Source organism: Oreochromis aureus, linkage group 23, assembly GCF_013358895.1.
Source record: "Oreochromis aureus strain Israel breed Guangdong linkage group 23, ZZ_aureus, whole genome shotgun sequence".
Taxonomy (NCBI): domain Eukaryota; kingdom Metazoa; phylum Chordata; class Actinopteri; order Cichliformes; family Cichlidae; genus Oreochromis; species Oreochromis aureus.
Genome location: NC_052963.1, coordinates 21,149,456 through 21,174,447, shown reverse-complemented (window position 1 = coordinate 21,174,447; position 24,992 = coordinate 21,149,456). Strand labels below are relative to the sequence as shown.

The window sequence follows — 24,992 nt, the reverse complement described above, 5'->3', positions numbered from 1 at the left end:
GGAGCTATATAAATTAAACTGAATTGAATGAAATAATGAAAAAAAAAAATACCTAAAAAGTAACATTAATGCTACCACTCAAATTCATTTTTAAGCAAATTAATTAAACCAATGAAATTACAAGTGCATGTTGATGGGAAAACAGTCTGCCAGTCTGCACACATATTTTTTTTTAATATAATTATGTGTGCAATGTTGAAACAATGCTAATATTTCACTCTTAAATATAATAGTTGACAGTTATTGTGGATTAAATTGAAATTCGGTGCATCCTCAAATCAGGTCAGATTCTTGACAAAATATCTGTAAAACTAAAGACCTTTCCTTCAGCTCACTTTCCCGTCGAATGATTTTGCTTTTTTTTTTCTGTCTTCTTCAGTCCTCGGCTCTTCTTTCCATTTCCTACTTGTATAGTGTCGACAAATCCTCTGGCTAATCCTATTGTGCGATGAGGCTTGGCCTTCATGAACCAGCCTCTCTTCACTGGATTTCTGTGCTGTGCTGAAGGAAAACATGATTTCAAGTTGGTTGACTCATAATCTTGGCACTGCCAAAGGACAAATGATTAAGTGCAGGCTGCTAGCGCCCCTTGGTGGACAGAATGGATACACTGAAATGCTGCAGGAGTAAACAAGAGCGTGCCACTGCTGTGCACCTTCATCTGGATTTAAAGCTCACCCAAAATCTGCCATTAATGACCCATGGGCATTAAAGTCAAAGGAGGGATGTACTGTCATTGCTATTATTCAGATTTAATTATCCCAGCACAAACACACAAAACCTGCCAAAGTGATTAAGAGCTGCATGGAAATATATTCAGGAAGCAAAATAATTAAATTCTTTGGTGCATCTTTAATTTTTAGGCCTGACTGAAAAGAAGCTTCAACAAAATTAGGTCAAATTTAAATATTCAAAGCCAAAAATCGGCTTAAAATGTGTCAAATAAGTTTACCCTGCATTGTGTAACAGTCAAACCAGAGGCATCTTTAATCCTTTTACTCTGCATACTCACTTAAGGGCTCTTCCCTTCTGCTTTTTTTTTTCCACGCAGCTGAAACACACATTTGCATTTTGCCATAAATAAGAAAGTAAAGCTTAATTTTTGCCAGTGAGTCCTCCCGGGAGCAGAAATGGAAAAGCAGAGCTCATCATCACATCTTTAATAAAGCAGCTGTGTTTTTAATAGACTGTGATGAGCGCGGTTGTTAGAGAAGTTGGAGAACCTTTGTCACATCAGCCAACTCCAAAACATCCAAACCCATAATCTTTTATTCAATACAGAGTGAAGGAAGCAGGCCATCTACCAATCAGAAGGCTGCGGTTTTGATCCCCAGGTTCCTCCAGTCTGGATGTCAGTGTCTTCGGGTGAGATACTGAACCCCCAGACTGCCCCTGATGCATCCATCGGAGCGTGAATGTGTGTGACAGAAAGATTGAATGTGGCTTATGGTAAAAAGGTTTGTAGATCTGTCACTTTTAAAGTAGTTTGTGCAAAAACCCTCAAAGTTGAGGCTTCTGCAGCAGCAGATTTGGGTTCTCAGCGTTTTTTAGTCATGGCTCTCACCAGAACATCACAACGCAGCGATTTGAAGTGGAAAATTACAATAAAATCAGAGCCTGCAATGTTTAAAACATGCGTATGGAGTATTTCACACAACTGTCCATTATCCTCACTGCAGCAATGAGCCAGTTCCAGTAAAAACTATGAGAAGCTGTAGGACAAGCAAACAGACAAATTCTCAGTAGGAAACATCGCCATCATTAAAAACGTCACACCAGCATATACAGTCACCAGCATATACAGTCACCAGCCACTTTATTAGGTACACCTTGTTACTATCCGGTTGGACCCCCTGTTGCATGCGAATCTGATTCATTATGGAAGAATTACACCCACTGGTCACTTTATTAGGTATACCCTGGTAATACTGGGCTAGACCCCTTCAGAACTGACTCAGTCATTCACGGCATAGATTCAGCAAGGTGCTGGAAAAATTCCTCAGCGATTTTGACATTGTAGCATCATATAATTTGATGCAGATGTGCTGTAAGCACATCACAAGGCAGGATGGATCCATGCATTCATGTTGTTTACACCAAATTGTGACACTACCATCTGATTGTAGCAGCAGAAATCGAAACTCGTCAGATCAGACAACATTTTTCCAAACTTCTATTGTCCAAGGTTATTAGCCAACACCTCAGTTTGGTGTTCTTAGCTCACAGGAGGAGCACCTGGTGTGGTCTTCTGCTGTTCTTGAAATGCTCTTCTGACAAGTGGTTATTTTAGATACTGAGGCCTTTCTGACACTTTAAAGCAGTTTTGTATTCTCCTCTGACCTCTTACATCAAAAAGACATCTTCTCCCAGAGAGAGACAAGAGTGCCAGAAAATCCCAGCTGATCAGCTGTTTCTGAAATATTCAGACCAACAACCATACCACATTCAAAGTTACTTAAATCACCTTTTTAATCATTCTGATGCTCAGGTCGTCTTGATCTATGTACCTAAATACCCTGAGTTGTCTTCATGGATTGGTTGATTACATATATACACCAGCTGAACAGGTGCACCTAAGTGTCCAGTTGGAGTTATGAACAACTGAATAACTGCTACTATGTGCTTCTTTTGTGGGGTGAAATAATCCTTTGTAGAGACATAAAATGAAGGCCTTGCAGCCTTTTTATCTGTGGCTCTTTTTGCTGATTGACCTCAGATATTTTCCTCTTATATGCTCGTCTATGTTGCTTCTGCAGGCTCTCTCTCCCCCTCCCTTTCTGGTCTTCTCTTGCCTCTTTAGATCAAAAATCTCTCCAGCAGATGATTCAGTGTTTACAGGGGGATCCCAGGGCGTTCCCATACCAGATGGGATATTTAAACCCTGCAGCATGCTTTTGATCTTCCCCACTTTTGTCTTCCTCCCAGTGGCTCAAAATAACCACCACAGGGAGGCGTCCTGGAGGCACTGTGAGCAGATGTCTGAATCACCTCACCTGGCTCCTGTCAACAAAGCAAAACACTGGTTGTGTGTCACGTTAATTAGTTTAAGTTACTTTAAGACATAAAACATCTTTGACTAAACTTTCACTTAATCCTCGAAAACTCCCCAAAAATTAAAGTAAAGAAATTTGTAACCCCACGTCCACACAACATACCAGCTCATTAAGGCACGAGGCAAAGCACATATCTGCAATATGACAAAATTGGGATGTACACTCAAAAAATGATCACCATCTTTACATGTTTAACTGTCATTACCCTGCACAGCTGGAAGTTTATTTTGCCTAAATTCCAGGCAAAACAAGGTGGTTTACTTTCATATTAACTCTTTAAACATTGAGATTTTCTTATGTCTCACCGCTGAGAAAGTGACATTAACGCTACCGAATGCCTCTCCATGTGGGTCATGCAGAAAGAGGTGAAACGTAGGCAAGACAGCACTAAACAACACATGAACGGCCTCTTGCTAGTGAGCAAGCGCACGTCTTTGCTAGGCGATCTTGGCTCAAGAGTTGACAGTTTGTCTTATAATCGGAAGGTTGCCGGTTCGAGCCCCGGCTCAGACAGTCTCGGTCCTTGTGTCCTTGGGCAAGACACTTCACCCGTTGCCTACTGTTGGTGGTCAGAGGGCCCGGTGGCGCCAGTGTCCGGCAGCCTTGTCTCTGTCAGTGCGGCCCAGGGCGGCTGTGGCTACAATGTAGCTTGCCGTCACCAGTGTGTGTGAATGGGTGGATGACTGAACGTGTAAAGCACTTTGGGGTCCTTAGGGACTAAGTAAAGCGCTGTACAAATACAGGCCATTTACCTCCACCTACCCATCACTTTGCTGTCTGGCTATACTCACTGTTTGCCGTACGACAAAAGGGGCATCATGCATCACGCTCTCCCAACTTTGGTGCCATAAACTCTTAGCTTATCGTTTATGGCACTTTGAGATTTATATTCTTCAGCAGATGCCACCCGATTAGTTTCTTTGTGATTTATTCACAGGCCTTCTAAGTTTTAGCTTTGCTGTCTAAGTCATGTTCATGGTCATAGTCCTTGTATCACTTTGTCCCTGTTCTCCCTGTTAAGCTTCAGTCTCATGTTAGGCATTCCTCTGTTATGTTACTTCCTGTTTTACTTTGATAGTCTTTTGGTGTGCTTTGTATTTAGTTTTCATCCCCGGTCTAATTATGGCTGATTAACTTCACCCGTTTTCCTCAGTTGTGTCTTGTGCTTCTGACTAACCTTCAGTATATATAAAGTTTGCCATAAGTTCCTTGCTGTGCTCACTGTTTGCTCTCTGTTGGTCTTTCCTCCGGTGTTTTCCAGTTTGAGTTTGTCAGGTTCTGTTACTGGCTGCCTTTGGACTTTCTGCTCTCCCAAATAAAGCTTTGTTTTTATTCAGTTCTGTTTATGAGTCTGCATCTTGGTCTAAATGACAACATCACTCTTCACTTACTTGTTGTCCCCACTGACAGTCTGACTCATGCTGTTTCCTGTACAAACATCAAACTGCTGGAGACTGACTAGAAGACACGAGCAGAAAGACTTCTTGACTCAACACAGTCTGATTCTCATGCTGTTTCCTGTATAATACACGTGTACTTTCAGATCTCTCCTTAGTTCACCCTTAAGACATTTGACTGTTGTCCCCACTCAGGATAAATGAATCAAATCAAATCAAATCAAATCACCTTTATTGTCCGCCACATGTGCAGGTACACTGGTACAGTACAACTTTGAAGCAGTTTGGATGAACTGCTGGAGACTGACTAAGAAGACACGAGCAGAAAGACTTCTTGAATTATTAGTAGGAAGAAGGGTTTATCTGCAGCTGAGTACATGAATTTCACTTTTCAAACAGGATGTGGCTCATTCCCAATACTGGTGAGCAGTCTGATTCTCATGCTGTTTCCCTGTATAATACACGTGTACTTTCAGATCTCTCCTTAGTTCACCCTTTCTGAGGTTTTTAAGACATTTGACTCTGTTTGATCCCAGAAAAGCTCGCGCTGCCTTTGATCTCGAATCAATAAGTTATGTTGAAAATGTCAACCTGTGTAGCTTTGCAGTGAAGTATCTCTCGCAGTGCTAAAAATCGAAATCTTCAGCTCAGGATAAATGACGAGTGAAGGCTGTCAGAACAGACAGCTGCTGCCCTACAGCATCTAAACAAGGACTTTATTAGAGAGGTATTTCACTGCTGGGTCCACAAGTATTTAGACCGCGACACAGGTTTCACGTCTTTGCCTCGGTTATTTTCCACAGTGGATTTCAACTGAAGCAATCAAGGTGTGGTCAAACAATCTAACAGCTTTAATATGCACTGCTCAGTCCTAGATCCTGCACACAAAGTGATGTAATTATGAATAAGAGCTTTGCTTGTAAGTCTTTTCACATTCTTGCTGACATTGTTTATATGCATGTTTGAACAGTTTCTTTTTTTTAATTGAGTTCCAAATAGTTTCCAACTGTTTCCAGAGGTTCGCTTCAGATGAAGCTTTTGTCCCAAATCTGTTCACTAGGATTCAAGTCTTTGGTGCATTTTGCAAGTACCTGTCTCAGCAATAGACTCCAAAGCATACTTCACCACAGTGTGAGAACACTTTATTAGAGAGGTATTTCACTGCTGGGTCCACAAGTATTTAGACCCGCGACACAGGTATGAAGCAATCAAGGTGTGGTCAAACAATCTAACAGCTTTAATATGCACGTTTTCACACAAAGTGATGTAATTATGAATAAGAGCTTTGCTTGTAAGTCTTTTCACATTCTTGCTGACATTGTTTATATGCATGTTTGAACAGTTTCTTTTTTTTAATTGACAAAGTTTTTGACCTCCTGTACAGGTTTTCTGCTCTCATATTTACAGACAGAATGACCAATGACTTGGTGCAGGTAATAAAGACAAAGCACCAAATTTTGAACCTTCCCAATGTACTCAGAGCCTGAAGCTCATAAATATTCACATATTGAAGGTAAAGCTTCAGTAACTACACTAAAGTTAATGTATACAAAAGAAAATTAAAATATCAGCTGAAAATATCGATTGCTTCACTTCGAGTCAGTTATGAGTCTGAACAAAGTCAAGACCGTGTAAACATATCGAGCTAACTTTATTCTGACACCATCCAACATCTGGGAAGAACCATAATTGTGATATAAAGGCTTTGCAGAGGGCTGAGAGGCATGCACTCTGTTTACTGAGTAGGTTTTACAGCTTCATAGCTGCCATAACTAAAGCTTCAATGTAATATTGCAGAAGGAAGTCCATATATGTCCGTATACTCAGCTCTACCTCCCATAGTTAGCTTATGTAAAGGCAGCTTTTTTTCTACTTACAGTTTTAGGATAACATTGTTACAATGAGATGGCTTTATAGTGTAATTCTATAATCATGCAACACGGAATTATAGTATTTCTATGTAGTTACGTCATTTTTTTCAGTAAATCTTTTAAAGAAAAAACTATTCTGAATTGTACATAATGTATCTCAAGAGACTTATAATTGAAATAAAGCTCTTAATAACAAACCCCAAGTCGCTTTAGAGTAGTGGTTAAAATATTAAAGGACAATTCTGTGGCCCGTGAAAAACCAGCATATCAATGAGAAACTATATTTGCCTAACTACAGTCGGTACTGTGAGACATAATGGTGCAGTTTCGTGGGTTCTGTCTTCCTCTGTGCAAGCTTTAATATGCGTTCATGTGTTGAAAAGTATTTCAAGTCATTAAATCCATACTACATTTTAGAAAATCACTAAATGGTTTGTGCTATTTTTGTTCAGTATTGCTTTATAAAAGGGTTAGGGCTGTTTGCATAACGTGTGATTCAAACATTGTGCAGCACACTTGCACGTGTTCTTTTATTTTTTCTCATATTTGTTTGTCGAAACTGCTTCTAAAGTCATGAAAATGCTGAAAACCTGGTGCAAGTTATTATTACTCCATCACATTAGTGGCTGTAAGGCAGCTGGCAATAATCAACTCATCATATAAAGAAAAATAACCATATTTGTTGTGTTTTATGTAAAAAAGAAAGCAAACAGGCAGATCTCACAAATTCATTTCCTGTAGAATAGTAAGAGGTTTGGTGTCAGTGAGTTTCTTATACCAAAGCGCTTCTAGAAGTAAGTCTTGGTAGTAATACTTGGTAGTACAGCCTCTGTATTGGCTAATCACTTGTCATTTATGAGTCATCAGCCAGTGGGCGAGTAAGACACTCAGCTGGAGCTTCAAAACTGGACTTCACTAACCAACAGTGTTGGTCAAGTTACTTGAAAAAGTAATTAATTACTAATTACTGATTACTTCTCCAAAAACGTAATCCAGTTTCTTTACTGATTATTAAAGTAACTAATTACTTTTGAAAAGAAGTACATAGTTGCTTAGGTGCTTTTTAAAAACATGATACACAACCTGAATAGGTAATAAACCATTTGAGCTGATAGGAAGGCAACAGTAACTCAAATAACCACCTGTTACAATCAAGGTGTGGAGAACAGCATCTCAACAGTAGCAGAGGACCACACCAGATGCCACTCCTGTCAGCTAAGAACAGAAAATTGGGGCTAAAATTCACACAGGCTCACCAAAGTTAGGCAATAGAAGACTACAAAGACATCACCTGTTCTAATACCATTCAGATGATATGGTTAGAATTTGGCACGAACAACATGAAAACATGGATCCATCCTGCCTTGTGATGTGCAGCTGACAAATCTGCATTAAACTGTGTGATGCTACAATCTCAAAATCCCCAGGAATGTTTTCAGCACCTTGTTGAATCTATACCACAAAGAATTAAGGTGGTTCTGAAGACAAAAGAAGGTCTAACTCAGTACTAGCAAGGTGTACCTAATCAAGTGGCCAGTGAGTGTATAGCTTAAGAGAAAAAAAAAAAAAATAGTTCCACAAATGATATTTCTTTTCTTATTTTTTTTTTTTTTAAATAAGTTAACAACTATTTGAAAATTCTGACAGTCCTCAGTGGTTATGTCCATCTTTTATATACAGGCTATGGCTAAAGGTAACAAAACGGCAGCTATAGCTCGAATAGAAAACCAGTGAGTATGAGTCACAGACCACTGGGAGGCTGTAACTTGAATTGAGGGTTAAACAGCACCCAGTTTAAAACCAGTCAGAGGCAGATGGGCTCGTGGCTGTACTTGTTGATCTCTGAAGGAATGAATTCAGATCAGTGCTGCGAGGCTTATTACATAATCAACAGTTGGCACTTCAGAGCGCTCGTCTCTAGCAGCATGCAGGTTATTCCGCGAACAGAAACCCACCTCTTCGTCCTCTCCCTCCCACCCTCCCTCTCTCGCTCTCCTTCCTCCCCCTCCTCATCCTCATCATCCTCCATGCTCTGTGTAGTGACAGGATTTGTGTCGGTGCAGATCGGCTGTGTTTGCGGCTGACTTGAGGAGTTCCCGGCTGAAGCTCCTGCACACACACACGCACACACAGATATTTTCTGATCCTCGGAGGTTCCCCGCAATCTGCCAGATTTTTAAACCAGCCTGCGGTTCTCCGGATGAGACGGGACCACCTTTTGGGCTCCTGCGTCCTCCTGTGAGAGACGTCGGGAGCCTCGGCATCAGCCCCACCGTCCTCTTATGTATCCACACGAACCCCGAATGAGCGCAGTTTCTCCTCATAAATGACCGAGCTCCGACCTTCCACCTGCTGCGGAGAAATCTCCGACATTTAACCAGAAACCGCAAGACACGGAGACTACCTGTTAGCTTCTCCCACCCCCTCCACCTTCTCCTGCTCCTCCCGGCTCCGCTCTGCGCTTTTCCGTGCCCTCGGTGAGAGAGCAGAGGCTGGGATTTAGGCTGCACACCTACTGACCTACTTCGCGCAAGTTGGGAGTCCGACCAGTGCGGTCTGGCAAAACTGTGCCCACCACCAGCAGCAGCAGAAGATGACGGGTGATGTAGAAACAGTGGTGACCCCGTGGCGAGACCTTCAGTAAAAAAGCAGCAGGGGGAGGTGGGGTAAAGGAGGTGAGAAGGTGAGGAAGAGAAGAAGGCGTGCAGAAGGAGCCAGAGGTGGTGGTGGTGTGTGCGTATTTGTGCGTGGAGACACAGGAGGAGGTTATGACCGTGTCTCTTCACCTGGATCTCGGGCTGATGCTGCTGCTCCTGCTGGCCTGCTGGCAGACCCCGGGGATGGTCGGAGGAAGTGAGTGTCCCGTTTTCCTTCTCTGTGTCTCATATTTAATCTAAATATAAGAAACTTTAGGAAATTGTGACAGGATTGGTACAAACAGCTGGCATAACTCACATAATGATTACATTTTGCGGCATGATGGGACACAGGTGTTTGAACACATGGCTACCACGCTGTTTCTCTCCATTTAAGCTAATTTGAAGCAGCTTTGTCTTTTTTAATCACGCTCCATTCAAAACTCCATTGGAAAAACATCGAATTTTTAAAAAGAGCCTGATGTCCTTGTTATATCTGAGCAAGGACAAGAGCCTCGTCTTGCTTTGGCTCTCGAAATACCTCCGTCTGACTGATAAGAAGTAAGAAGTGGAATGGTGATTTAAATGCAGTGTTAAAAAACAAAAAACCATATATATGTATATGTATATGTGTGTGTGTTAATCGTGATAAAAGAAGAAATAGGAAGAGAATGAGTCCAGTGTGCAGGCACTAGGTCTGCATTTTGCACAAAAAGCTTTTATTTTTCTTTATTTTCATTCTTTTGTATGATCGATACTGTTCACGTGGTGTTCTGCACAGAAAATGGACAGCTGAAAGCCCACACATCATCATTTTTAAACTGAAAAAGTTTGCAAAGATGCCAAACACAAATAACAACCATCAGTGTAAATACCGTGTGGGATAAAAGAGGGAAAACCTGGATGTTAGCCTGTAAAAACTGGCAGTATATGCAGTAATAATAAGCTGTTGGCCCGGAAAGATGATCAATATTTCGTTATCATCTACAGCTTTAAATATGTGACAGCGGTGCGACTCTACATTGACTCACTGCTTTGTGTGTCCACCTGTTTGATTTGAGGTGAGTGGAGCGTTTGCTGCGCTCTGTTTACGCCTCATATTTCAACTAGACTAACAGCTGTTGTAAAAGTGCCCCAACCTTAATTGAATCCCTATCAGGGGATTAGAATTTCAAAGCAATCTCTCTCTCTCTCATTCCTCCTTTGCTCTGTTTAATTAGCTGTTGCAGGAATGCACCTAAATCACCCAGACCACTGGTCACATCCCCCCTCCTCTGCGCCTTCCCGTGAGGTTTAGTCCAAAGTAGCCTTTGGCAAATAGCACCGAATTAACATGCTTCTATTTGGATGAATACCAAAGAGCAGCTAATCTGTGCTTACAAGGTTCTGTATCGATTTATCCAATGAGCTGCTGTGTCTTTATATCCCCCCCAAACGGCCTTTACCTGCTCAGCTCACGTCACAGACGTCATGTCTTTACGGGAGCTCATCAACCACGCTTCATTTTCCTGCTCTCTGCCACCCATTAATTTTAAATGCAGATTTCCAGTCATGACAAACAGCTGCGGGAGGAAGCCTTTTTTCCCTCCTTCACCATAAATCACAGACAGAGGCACTTCAGGAAGCGACCGGCATCTTATTTTAAAAAGATTGATTCATGACTTTGAAGCAGCAGGTGATATTACACCTGGTTATAGCTTTGTGTAAAAATATTTGTTCTATGTTTTATGAGATTGAAAATTGTGCTTTTTCAACAAAAGGCTTTGGCTGGCAGAACAATCTGTGTTCAGTGTGAGTTACATTCTTAACAATGCATTACCCGCACACGGGGGACTATAATAAATGAGCTGCTTTGTCCTTTATGATTATGTATGTTCTTGTTTTATAAGTATCTTGTTTTGCATACCTTATATACACACAAAGTCCATAAAAAGAGGTGGATGTTAACTTATCCCAGACTCTGAGCAGGATTATAAGCAATGTTAACTGGCTGAAGAGTCTTCAGTCAAATAAAAAAGATTTTAATACTGAAACAAATGGAATTTGCTCACTGGGTGTTAAACTAGGGACCAACCTGAATCAGAAAATTAAAATTCCAACATATGCAAATCTAAAATCTTTGCTCAACAGGCATGATCAGTCATTTTTGATCCAATTTATATCTTTGTTTGAAAGTAAAAATTAAAAAATGCATCCCGGGGATTAGCTCTGCCAGGACGGCCTCATATTAGCTATTTGCTGATATATCAGTATTAGCCGATAAATTGAAATCTAAAAAGCAAATGATGTTGAATAGTTTCGCACAACGCATGTTTGGAAGACCACAAACGACAACCAGCTGCCAACCCGAGCAGTTTCCGGCATAAACACATAATCAACCACTTTTTGTGTCAGTAAAACAATTATATCATATTAGTGTTACGACATGTTAGTAAGAACTCATAAATAACTATCAGCTAATGTATCGGATTTTTAACTTTCCTATGAAGGTTGGACACTACAGGGGATTATGTGGAATGAGTTACATTACCCACAGTTAATATTTTGTTGTGGTGGTGCCGTCATGTTCTCATTCTCACCACAGATTGAAGATGGACGTAGTCACTGCTACATCTCCCGACAGTTAGTGAAGTCCTGTTATGAAGCCTCGAACTGAGCATCTGGCTCTGAAGCCACACACTGCTCGGCTCACGACTTGTGCCTGACAAGTCATTTAACGTGTGACAAGTCTTCATTTGAGCATGACCATTTCTTTTTGCTTTGTATGATTCTGGTCTGAAATGCTGATTTATCAGCTGCATCTCCTGATTTCAGGAATCTGGTGTTGCTGCTCTGACAAAAAGAGATAAAGGTCTTATTTTAGAGACCTACCGAGTCTGCCTTAGGAGGCTGCAGGTTTGTCAGCTAGGAGACAGTGCATCGTGTGTTTTCATTTTGGCTTATTTTGTTCTTCACGTGCTTATTTGTTTTGTTTTTTCAGTCACCTTTAACTTTTGCTTTCAGTAGTTAGCATTAGGCACTAAAACCTGACTCGGTTAGGTTTAGGAATGTTGGCAAATGATGAGTTGGGAGTGCCAGATCCTTTTGCTCGATGCCACAACCCTGTCTGTCTGGGTGCACACTCGAAAGGACACTTCATGCATGAACCTGGATGCCTGTGGTTCTGACAAAATAACGATATGCTTGGCCATAGGGGCATATTTGCATCACTGCAACGGATGCTTGACTTCCAATACTACACTGTGCTCTCCTTCTCCTACATGGTTGTATAACCATGCAGAGGAATAGCTTATGTTGACTGTGAGGTCCCAGATTTCAACAAACATTGGAGCTAATTTTCCTCTTACGAATAAAGAAGATGCTCCAGCAAAATGTGTTTCTGAAAACCTCTGAGGCAAGAAATACGCATCGCTGAATCAGTCGTCTTTTCATTTTAACCAATTTTTGCTTAAGTTGTCAACCTTGAAATAATATCCCACATCTAGAATGACAGAATAAAATTAGAATATATTATCCCAAGTCTTATTTATTAAGGAAACTGAGAAAACAGTTACAGGTCAAGGAGTGTTTAGTCTAAACTAATTTGGATATTAAGAGTAAATGTGGGCGATGTGCAAGGTCAGTCTACTTACATTTTTCCAAAAATTAAAATTTAAAAACGTGCAGGTTTGTGTCCTTTGCTTAAGCTGCACATGCACATGCTCAGCTGATATTTTGAATAGCTTTGGGGGACATTTTAGTCTTTGTACCAGCAGAGAATTCAGCAGAGGCCACTTTGTTGCTTTATTTGGCATGCACTCAGTGTCTAGTTCTGATTGGCACTACTTCAATATGAGTTTGTTATTGCATCTGTACTCTACAGTGATTACAAGCTAGGGTTTCTAACAGAGGAAGGAGAGTATTAGCCACACTTTTTAATATAATGCAGTCCACTGTGACATCACCAACAGCTCTGACCTTCATTATAAACTTATAGTTAAAAGGCCAGTGTGTGTGCTCTGTAAAGGAGTCGATATATTTGAGCTTTCTTTATCGCGTGGCAAAGATCTTGCCAGCTTACGTGGGATATGGCTAAAAAGTCTAGCCAAGTAACTGGACCTAAAACGACAATATTTTTAGTCTGTATGCTGTCAAAGCCAAGAATAAATTCCCATTTGCAGTTGTGTTTCTCTCTGTTGCATCTCACCGCTCCTTGATGAAAACCTCGGGAGTGAGACGAAAGCTGTCCTACACGGGTCTTCAGAAAGGAGAACAAAGCAGAAAGCTGAGCATGGAGCTCGTAGGGGGATCATAAAAATGCACCAACTGCAGACACAGGAGGTATTTATTTTAAAAGGAGCAGGGTAAAGTGCTGTTTTATTCCAGCAGCGAAGCCTCTCTTTATACTCAGCTCAGCCTCACATAACTGCCTCAGCTCAGTGCTGATTGTCCTTATCTTTCCATGGCAACCTGATGATTTAAATGACATCACTGCAGCTCCATGATTGAGCACTTTGAAGTGTTCTTGTGGGACATGACCAACTTGACCGTCCTGAAGGCAAATTAAAATTCTCATCTAATTGCTGACACTTGGGTCCAGTTCAAAAGTGCTGTTATATGATGAGTGTGGCCATTAATCAGAAAACAATTGGCAACTTTTGGTAGATTCAATCAAAATGGAACAGAAATTTATTATCTTGTGCCATATCGCTGCCCACTTTGTTAGGTACACTTATTTAACTGCTTATTGACGCAAATATCGAATCAGCCAATCACATGGCTGGAGCGAGTGACAGTTCTCTGGGTGAAAGTGACTCGTCAGATGTCAGAGGTTCAGGGAGAACTGAGCTGATAACAAGGTAACAGTAACTCAAATACCAACTTTTTACAACCAAGGTATGCAGAAGAGCATCTCAAGTGCAGCAGAAGACATAGAAGGCTAAAATTCACACAGGATTACCAGAATTAGACAATGTAACACTAGAAAAATGTTGCTTGGTCTGATGAGTCTTTGTTTCTGCTGCAACAGTCAGATGGTAGGGTCAGAATTTGGTATAAACAAGATTAATACAAGGCGGTGGTGGTGGTGTTATGGTGTGGGGGATATTACTAAGAATCGTTGCCAACCATGTCCACCCCTTTACAGTTTACAGTTGCTATGCCAGCAAACGTAAATCGCCATTCTCATGAAAGGATTCCTAATAGGGCCTGCAGGGCACACGCCCAGGGGTAAGGAGGGCTCTTAGTGCCAGCCACTAGGGTTCAATTAATCTTTCATAATCACGAAGAAACACAAAATGTATGGAAAGCAACAAGCATAGCTCTGCCACGTAGATAGAGAAACAAAATGATCACAAAAACTATCACAAGAGTAGAGCACCTGGTCACATCCAGACATCCAGTGAATGACATTTACACAAATAGTAACAAAAAAATCACTATTTGAAAATTTCCCCAAAGGCGACAATATAAAAGTTACACTAAACAGGAAAGTAATGCAAGAATATAATGGAGAGCACAAAATGTGTACAAAGAGGCACAAAAGTAATGGAAAACAACGCAAATGCACAGTGTAAATAGAAAATTTAAAATAACCGCAAAAGCTGAGTGTCTCCAGATTCACTAAACAAATGAAAAAACAACAAAAAAATGAAGTGTCCTTGTAACAAATATATTGAAAAGCAACACAAAAATGACCCTAAATTCATCATAACGAGACACAGAAAGCACAAAAAATATGGAAAAGAAACAGAAAATAATCACAAAAAACTTTTTAAGAAAATGCACAAAGCAGAAAAACAGACAGTTGTAAAAAAACAAAACAAATGAAAAATCATGCAAAATTATTACAAGAATGGAAAGCATTCTAAAAAATGAGTAGTGGCAAAGAATGACAACAAATAGTAAGAAATTGAGGCAAAATGATGGAAAAATGACACAAAAGGACTGAAAAGATTTGCAAAAGGTTCACAGAGAAGGAGAAAATGAAGTTGCGGGAACACAAAATCATCACAAGCACGATGAAGACATCCAGAACAACAAAGTCACAGAGTGACCAGAGAGAGTCACGGATGGATGAAAATTGACACAAAATGACAAAAAATAGTTTGAAAATGAACAGAAAGGAACACATACAATGTTGTGCAAAAGTCTTGAGCCAGTCCTCATTTCTTTATATTTTGCTTCCAAGGGGCCGGACTTTCTGTCTCTGGACCAATAGTTCTCAAGACTTTCTGGAGGTTTTTCAATGTGTTTCTTTGGACATTGGCTACTTTTCCACTCTGATTGATTGATGAATTATGAACACAGAAAAGCACCATCAGATTTGGATCCACTTTGTAATACCATCTGATAAGTATCTGATGAACAAAAGCAAGATTTTTCACCATGACAATGCAGTAAAAGCATGCCTGGATAGAAAAACACACTGTCAATAATCAGTCATGGATCGGCCTCCCCAGAGCCCGGACCTCAACATTATTGAAGCAGTGTGGGATCATGTTGACAGAGAACAGAACAAAAGGCAGAAACATCCAAAGAAGAGCTTTGAATGTCCTTCAAGAAGCCTGGAGAACTATTCCTGAAGACTACTTAAAGAAATGACGAGAAAGCTGCCTGAGAGAGTTCAGACTGTGCTGAAGAATAAAGGTGGTCACACCAAATATTGACTCTCAGCTCGTTAAAATTGTACAAACTCTGTTTTGTTTTGTTTTTTGCCTTATATGTTTGTACATGTTTCAATAAATCCTAACTTCCTGTTTTCTCAGCAAAACATAAAGAAATGAGTGGTGAATAAAGACTTTTATGGAAATCAACACAAACAGTTGCAAAGAGACACCAAAGAAAGTTAGTGCAGCATGAAATGACCTCAAAGGTAGCCAGGGACAGAAGACATAACGACCACAAAGTGAAGCAACAACAACTTTCATTCTGTCTCGCTCTTATGTAAGAGGAGTGAGGGGAACAATGTCTCATAATGCACTCATACTGTATATTTAATCAGTATGGAGAGGATGTTACTATATTAGATCGTGCACATCCACGGACATCCATCCATCTCAGAGAGTGGTAGGGAGCCATTAGTGAGATTAGGCTGTCTGAGTCAATCGTCAAACTGTTTCTTCGCCGTGATTTACAGCTGAACGTCCGACTCGAGTCACACATCACAGAGTACTGTACTCCAGGACGAGCTGCCTTCTCCGGACTTGTTTTTGTTTTCATCTTGTGGTCCTGCAGAGAAACACGAGGTCGGAGGCCGACGATAAAATGCACGTTTAGTAGATTTGGCTTTCGTCCATTTCATAGTACAACACACAGATAGAGCACCGTGTGGAGAGATCAAACCACAGCGTGGGTGTTTTTTTTCTGAACTTCAAATAAGGACGGGAAGATGAGGGAAATTCTCCAGAGTGAGCACATCCAGGCCGAACTTCACATCTCTGTTAAATTATCATTTTATTTTCCTGTTAAAACCCGGATTAGGATTACTGTTTCCAAAACTGAGCAGAAGCAGAGCTGTGAGAGACTGTGAGAGAAACTCCAAGACCTGAAAAAGGGGTGATTATTCTGCATTCTGAGGTCTGCTTTGGAGAAATGCAATAACGTTTTTTGGCATTTATTAATTCCAGGGCGGCTTTTGAAGGAATGTGCCACAAAAACTAGTTACCTTCAACCTTTAGCAGGTCAAACATGCTGCTGCAGGCTCAGAAGGACACTGTGTGCAAAAGCAGATGCCAGACATGCTTTGACAAAAGAAGGTATCTGAAACCCTGGGATTGAGAACAGGCTGCATTTTCTTGCTGATAACTGGCAGCATCAAACATGCGTTTCTTTTTTACTTTTTTGAAAATCAGTAGAGGGAAAAAAAGTTGTGCATTTTCTCCTTTGCAACAAAAACTTATTTTAAAATGTTGACTCCAAAACCAGAGTTTTTTTTCGACTTATTTTGCTCAATACTACAGTTTGATATGACAAGAACAATCAAAAAATACCAATAAAACATAAACAAATGGCAGCAAAGAATTGAATTAAACAGGAAGAACCCAAAATACTGATCATGAAGCTGTAGACTAAAGAGTTAGCTTATTCCACCCACCCTTTTTACATAGCATATTCTAAGCGGTGGCACTTCTATTAATATACATTATCAAAAAACCAAAAACAAAACAAAATAATAACTCCACTGACTCCAAGATGGTTAGCCCTGGTTTTCCACATCCGGGTGAGGTTGATTGGCTCTAAATTAATTCTCAACCTCCTCGTTCACACCTGTAATCCACCTGCAGCCTGACTGTTCATGTTTAAGCAGGTTTTGGTACGTGTTGACAAAAGTATTGTAGAGGACAAAAGAGACCCTTTTATAAATCTATCTAAAGCAGGGGTGGGGAACTCCAGGCCTCAAGGGCCGGTGTCCTGCAGGTTTTAGATCACCCTGGGTCAACACACCTGAATCAAATGATTAGTTCATTCCCAGGCCTGTGGAGAACTTCAAGACATGTTGAGGAGGTCATTTAGCCGTTTAAATAAGCTGTTTTTGATGAAGGACACATCTAAAACCTGCATGACACCGGTCCTTGAGGCCAGGAGTTGGACACCCCTGATGTAAAGAGTGAACAGTGTAGAGAATCTGAGGAATCAGATTTGAATAGACATTGTCTGTTGTTTGTTATCCATTTACCGGATACCCTGGATTAATTGGAAGCCCTCCAAAATTGGCTATTGGCTAGAGGCTAAAGAGGTGTCCATACAGGAAGTGACTGCTCATTGCGCATCACTAGTCTCTGATTACCTATAGTTACCAACCCAACCACAGATAAGCTGGAGAGGGATGGATGGTTTGTTGTATAGATGGTCGGTTGGTTGGTTGGTTAGTTGGATGGTTGGTTGGTTGGTTGGTTGGATGATTGGCTCAGTTGAATCATCCATCCATCCATCCATCCATTCGCTTCCGCTTATCCTTTTCAGGGTCGCGGGGGGCGCTGGAGCCTATCCCAGCTGTCATAGGGCGAGAGGCGGGGTAGGCTGACAGCTGGGATAGGCTCCAGTTGAATCATACCTTTTATAATTTATAGATAAATGGGAGAGTCGCCTTTTCCTTGACAAGAAACTTAAAAATTCTAAATACATAATTGTGCATACATAATTGTAATTACAGCAATAGTTTATTTATTCTAAATGATCAGTAAAAATAAATAAAGCTTGACTAAGCTAGATTTAAACTTAGTTAAGCCCTTAATCAACCGCTGTTTTAGCTCTTTTCTGCTTTGGGGGCGTTTTTGATTAAAAAGAGTCGAGTGCTATTGACATGTTTTTTTTATTAAGTCAGTTTATTTTATTGCCTGTTGTGTATGTATAATCTTAGAAAACAAATGAAAATCTCAAGTTAGGCTCATTTGAAACACAGACTTTAAAAGCAGCCAGATGTGTCCTGAAATATTCCAGAAGTTAAAAATGAATGGTCATAAATATGTAATCAGACAAACCTGACTCAAACATGAAGGACAAACAAGGGCATGTAGGAACTGTGTGTGTGTGTGTGTGTGTGTGTGTGTGTGTGTGTGTGCTCTAACATCCATCTGATCACTGCTGTATTTCATCATTTAATCAATATCCACATACTACTTCCCCACCCTCGTTGTCCCTCCACCCTCTCTCCATTTTTTTTCCCTGCACATTGATCTTTCTCCCCCCCTCCGTCCATCCATCTCACTTTGCCCTTCGTCTGTCTTTTCTCTCCAAACCCAAAGATTGAAAACCCCGCTGTCCCCATCTCTTGATATCTGCCCAGGATAATTGCTCTTTCTTCTCGCTCTCCCATCTCTTTTTTCCCCCTCCTGACTCATTCATTCCTTGCTCTGTCATATTCCTGTCGTCTTTCATCCACCTCTCTTTCATCTCTATCTCTTTTCCTCTGTCTTCCTGACTCCATCCGAGCCTCCCCTCTCATCTCCTCTCTTCTGCTGTGTATAATGTAATTGCAGAAGTCTATTCAGTGCGTGAGCACTCCATTGCAGCGCTGGCAGATGAAAGCGGTTGGGATTTAGCAACCGTAGCGCGATGGGAGTTCGGGGGGGATCTTGGCTGTCACTGGCAGAGACAGGGAGGGTGTGAGGAGGAGGAGGATGCGCTTTCACCGCATATTTTCATTACGTGTACATGTGTTTGTTTTTTAAATGCCTAAATACTGTCTATTTAAAGTCCTCATCTGGCATCATGTCCAGATGCTCCATGTGGGCAAAGGTTTGTGGACAAATGTATGTAGATAATAAGGAAATCCCTGAAAATTAGCTCCAGAAGAAGCTTGACGCACAAGAACTTGAGTGGCCTTCAGTGTCCTGACCTCAACCCTTCATAAAACCATTGGGATGAACTAGAAAACTGACTGAAAGCCAGACCTAACCTTGAAATATAAGTGATGAAAGCATGAAGTGTTCATAAAAGTCACCAATTGGAGACTTTACTGTCTAATGTTCAAGTTAACTTTAAGATGTCGAATGCTTATGATGAGGGTTTTCATCATTAACGTCTTGCTACACAAAATTTGATCTGGAAACAGTTATGCTCAGAAGTCTGTGATGGGTTTGAGTTCTAACTGGCCTTGAAATGACTTATAGAGTAAGGTGCCTCCATGTGAAATAAGCAGCTCCAAGTCACACTGATGGAGAATTGTTGGACTTTTCCTTTAATGACTCTGAAGCAGTCTAGGCAGGCAGGTCTTTATATATCCTGCAGGGAGCGGAGGAAGGCTGGCTTGCATAATGAGCTGTGGTTAGCTTGTTAGCTTGACATTCATGGTCACAGTCCACAGAGCCTGACAGGATGCTCTGATGGTAGGATAACTTTGTGGTGGAAAAAAGCCCTGCACCTTTTTCAAGGTGGGAATCGCCAAACTGACATGGATAGCTGTGTTGCTGGATAAAGGCCGGACCCTAAGATTAAACCTACTACTGTACCCAACTTTAGACGTGAATTACTTAAATACAAAAACAGATCGGTCCAGATTGGGAAATCTTCCATGGGGGTCTAGTTTTGGTAGTGCGTATCCCATCCTGAACCTGTCAGTGATCTCACAAGAAACTCACAAGGATTTTTCTCTCAATTGCTTTCCTGTTTTGCTCTAGTTTCATAGAGCTCCTGTACAACCACATATATTTTTGCCCAAGTTAAAACATTTTCAGTGGATGTGGATGTGTTTTTTTCATCTCCTACAGCATGTTCTCATTGCTGTTGTTGCTTTAAAATTTGCATCTCATCTGAAGAATACCACAGGCTGCTGTGGCTCATTGAGAGAAAAATATCTACAACTCACATGGTCACATGTAACTGTAATCTTTGGATATTCACCTAAATGTTTTGGGGGGTTTTTTTAAAGCAAGAGAAATTGAAAAACATCTGTTTTTTCAGGTCCTCAGCTGTAAAGTGCAAGAGCTTTTTTCTGCATCCACGGTCTTCAGTAATCATAGAGGGAGGAATTTGTCAGAAAATGAGCACACTGGCCAACTCTAACGCCCACAGCATCAGGAAATAGACCAGAATTCAGTGCAGCCACAGGACAGTTTGAGTAAAATGCTGCTTTTTCTCAACTGAAAAAAAAGACTCCCACCTACTTGTGCTTCTTGCCATGCTTTCATTCACTCCACCTACACATGATGGATGCAACAGATTTATAATCCTTCCTTGTCAGCTGTCAAAGGGCAACCAGGGAAATGTAAGAAGTCACAAATGGAAGCAGACAAGGGAGACAGAAGGAGCAGGATTCTGCCTTATCGCAGATTGATGATCGTTTTGCGTCATGCTACAGACAGTTTGTGGATTTTTCCCTTTAACCACTCTGAAGCGGTCTTGGCAGGCAGGCCTGGGTGTCCTGCAGGGAGTGTGGGAAAGCTGGGTTGCATAATGAGCTGTGGTTAGATTGTTAGCCTGAGATAGAGCTTGACATTCATGGTCACAGTCCACAGAGCCAAGCCAGATGCTTTCGGTTTGGAGAGTTCTTGTCGTGCTCGGCTCCTCCGCCAGCCTGGGAATGAGCTGTGTTCTTTGTAGTTGTCTTACAACAAAACAAAGGCAGTGCTGGCATTTCTGTTTTGGTTGTCGTTCCTCCAGACAAGGTGGCACTGACATGAGGATTGCGTAATCAGGCTAGAGACCAGCGCTGTGAGGCTGTAGAGAACTAAAGTGGGTGATCGCCAGCTTTTTAATCACATCAGTCAACTGTCCCATTACTTTCTCACGCTATCGATGCAATACTTTTGTTAAGAACCTTAATTAAAGCTCACAGTCTCCACTTGAATCGTGTTTTTAGTGCTTTAGTCCAAATCAATTGCGCTGGTGTGAAGCTGCAAAATCAGGAAAACTTCATCACTGTCCATCAATGGCGGGGACTTTGGTAGATTTCCTGAACAAAATCGGGTAACTGACCAACCTGATATGGTCAAATTTAATCTATGAGAAGGCTCCACATCCACCCTTCGACAGCTGCAACACTTGAAGTAACGCCTCCACCAGGTTTTAAGTTACTGGCGTTGATTGTTTATCACGAGGACAAGCACAAAAAGTTGGCAACAGAAGATAAGTCGGGTAATTATTACCCAGTATGGAAACCTGTTCATGAGAGAAATATCCAGTTATCTCAAATATGATGTTATTTTTTAGCCCAGCATCATACAGAATGTGCCTAAAATGTCATTTGCAGAAAAACATAATGAATTAAATAAAGAGGATGTTTCAAAACATGACCTTTGTATGGAGAAAACTGCAGCCCTCATTAAATAGTTTTGCCTCCTCTAAGCAGCAAAAATTGCCCCCCCACCACCTTCTCCCCTGAGAGCAATGATGGCAGAGAGAAGAAGACTGCTCAGAGGACAGTTGGATACCAGTATAAACAACATATATGATTCATAGTTAATGTAGTTTAACAGAAAGCATGCACAAATATGGATCTCCGGTGATTAAATTGATTCCGCATGAAGCTACATGTTCAGACGCTTGTCTGATGATGTAGTAGTAATGTAACTAAGGCTAAGCCATCCTCAAAGGAAATGAAAGACTCCAAAAATAATTAATAAAAGGCAGCGTTATGTTCACTAAGCTAAAGCTGAATCACTGCAGAGAGTGTGAACTGCTGGTTAGTGTCATTCTAAAATGACAGCATGCTGCTGCACACTCTATGATGAACTGTACACTCTGGTACACAAGTTCAATTGCTCATTAACACAAACATCTAATCGCCCAATCACATGGCAACAACTTGATGCATTTAGGCATGTGGACACTAACAAGACGACCCACTGAAGTTCAAACTGAGTATCAGAAAGGGGAGGAAAGGTGATTTAAGTGACTAGTTGGTCTTTGAAGCAGATGGCCTACAACAGCAGAAGCCCACACTGGATGGCACTTCTGTCAGCTAAAAACAGAAAACTGAGTCTACAGGTTACCTAAAATTAGACAACAGAAGAGTGGAAAAAAAAAAGTTGCCTGGTCTGATGAGTCTCAATTTCCTTTGCAACATTCAGATGGCCCCGTTATAACATAAACTAATTGTGGTATATCACATCTTTGGAAAGCTGAGTTCAATTTCTCTAGCCACACTCAGGCCTGATTACTGCCACACCTATTCTCAAACCAAGAAATCATGTAAATAGGACCTGTTTGACAAAGTGGAGTAGACCAAAAGATCCTCAAAAGCCAGACATCATTGCACGATCCAAGGAGTTTCAGGAACAAATGAGAAACAAAGTCACTGAGATCTTTTAGTCTGGAAAAGCCATTTCCAAAGCTGTGGGACTCAGTGAACCACAGTGAGAACCATTATCCACAGATGGAAAGGTGGTGAACCTTCCCAGGAGTGGCTGGCTGACAAAAATATCTCCAAGAGCGACTCAATAACTCATCCAAGAGGTCACAAAAGACCCCAGAACAACATCAAAAGAAATGCAGACCTCACTTTTTAATTAGTTTTTCTGCAAAAAATATTTGATGTCCAGAGTAGAGGTTTGTTCAGATTTAGTTTGAAACAGTAGCACAGAAGTCACAGCATCCTGACCATGGTAGTATAATGCTACTTAAGACACCATTTCACACACCTTAATCTATAAGTTTTGTTTTTTGAGTACTGCAGAAACAAATAAATGCTGGTTTGCAGAAAGTAAGAGTCAAGGATTTAGTCTTTAGTTTGACTCAGTTTTGCATAAAAATGATTGAAAACCATAATTTTTTCCTCCGCCATGAAATAAGAGTTTGCTGCTCTTGAATAAAATGCAGTTTAAGCTGAAGCATAACAATATGCTGCATCATTTTTCAGAAAGGAATGCAAGTTAGTGCTGTGTAATGCAAAATCACAGCATTTTAATGTCCTTTTTTTTAGCCTTGATGTCCTAATTGGCTGCTGCGCTGATTCCTTTTCCCTCATCATCGTGTATTTGTGTCTTTTCCATACTACAAACACACACCAACACACAAGGACACACACTCTACCAGTGGGTGCTCATTAATTGCTTTCTGAGGATGAGAAAACTAACGAGAGAAATGTGGGGTGCTATTCCTGTCCCGCAGTAAAGGAGGAGGAGCTGGAGTGGGCAGACTAGACTCATCGATGGCTTTTGAAGTAGTTATTGAGTCCATTAGATGTTTTATCATCAGTAAGATGAAAGTAGGGATGGCTGCTCATCTGTCTTTTCCTTTCATTGTTCCAGGGTTTGTCTTTGTGTCTCTCGTTTTCAAACTTTCTTTCTCTGACTTATTTAGAATTCTTCTTGTTTTTACTTTCATTTTTTTCCTGGAAGTTTTCTGACTGTAAATTTCACTTTTTCAGCTTTCTGTGGTGTTGTGTTATGTATTCTCTTTTTTCACTTTTTTGAAGCTCCTTTCATCTTGTTTTCTGTCTTTTTAACACGTTTTGCCTGTTTTTTAGTCTGAAGTATTGTGGAAAGTCCCAAGTCACCCGTCACTTCTTTGTGTTTTCCTAGGAAAATGTGGAATAGGTTCAGCAATGTATAGGAACGTGCAAATTACATTTATATACAGTATATAAAGCAAAATCTAAGTTTGTACAATTCTATCAAGCTTGAAAGTCAACATTTGGTGTGACCACCTTTATTCTTCAGCACAGTCTGAACTCTCTTAGGCAGCTTTCTTGTCATGTCTTTAAGTAGTCTTCAGGAATAGTTCTCCAGGCTTCTTGAAGAACATTCAAAGCTCTTCTTTGGATGTTTCTGCCTTTTGTTCTGTTCTCTGTCCACATGATCCCACACTGCTTCAATAATGTTGAGGTCCGGGCTCTGGGGAGGCCGATCCATGACTGATAGAGTTCAACTGTTAGTTTTTCTATCCAGGTATGATTTTACTGCTTTGGCAGTGTGCTTGGGATCATTGTCATGCTGAAAAATGATGCAGGTGCCAATCAGGTGCAGTTCCAGATGGTACTTCATGGTGGATTAATATCTGATGATACTTTTCTTTGTTTATAATTAATCAATTTGGACAAGATCTCCAACACCACTGGCTGTAATGCAGACCCAAACCATGACAAAGCCTCCACTGTATTTTACAGATGGCTGTAGACACTCACTGTTGTACTTCTGACCTGACCTCCTCCATACATACTATTAGTGACTAGTGACTCATCACTCCAACAGTTGCCACTGATTTTCAGTCCAGTTCTTCCACTGAGACCATTTCTGATGAGGCTTCAGTGAACAGTAGCTGAATCAGCTGAAGGTTCAGATGCGTCTCTTAGGCCTGTTTCAGGTCTTTGCTGGTTTTTTTCCTGTTTCTTAAGAGAGTGACTTTCAGAAAATGTTCATCTGCTGTAGATAGTTTTTTTAGGCCTGACACATCTTCTTTTGTCCTTCACTTGTCAGGTTTAGACAAATCTTCAGCTAATAGCTTTTAGGGAATGATGGGAAAAATGTTACTTTGTCTGTCAAACTGTTTTCTTTGACTTTCTTCGTAGATTTAACTAAATAAATGCAAACAAATTGTGGTTTGTTTGCTTTTTAGTTTCCATTTTCTGTTAAAGCTTAGTCCTTTAATCATCCACTTTCTGTTACTGTACCCATA

At 40.8% G+C, this 24,992-nt stretch overlaps 1 protein-coding gene across 2 annotated transcripts in view; it reads left to right on the top strand.

The window, feature by feature from the left end:
• The window catches only part of LOC116310268 (fibronectin type III domain-containing protein 5-like), a 78,165-nt gene that overhangs the window by 27,020 nt on the left and 26,153 nt on the right, over positions 1 to 24,992 (top strand). The window contains exon 1 of one of the 2 annotated variants that reach the window (XM_031727030.2): positions 8,348 to 9,174. The exons of the other annotated variant lie outside the window; for it this stretch is intronic. Coding sequence (XP_031582890.1) covers positions 9,090 to 9,174 — 85 coding nt within the window. The 5' untranslated portion in view covers positions 8,348 to 9,089. Of the gene's footprint in view, positions 1 to 8,347; positions 9,175 to 24,992 lie in introns of those variants that run through there. 2 annotated transcript variants of the gene reach the window in all.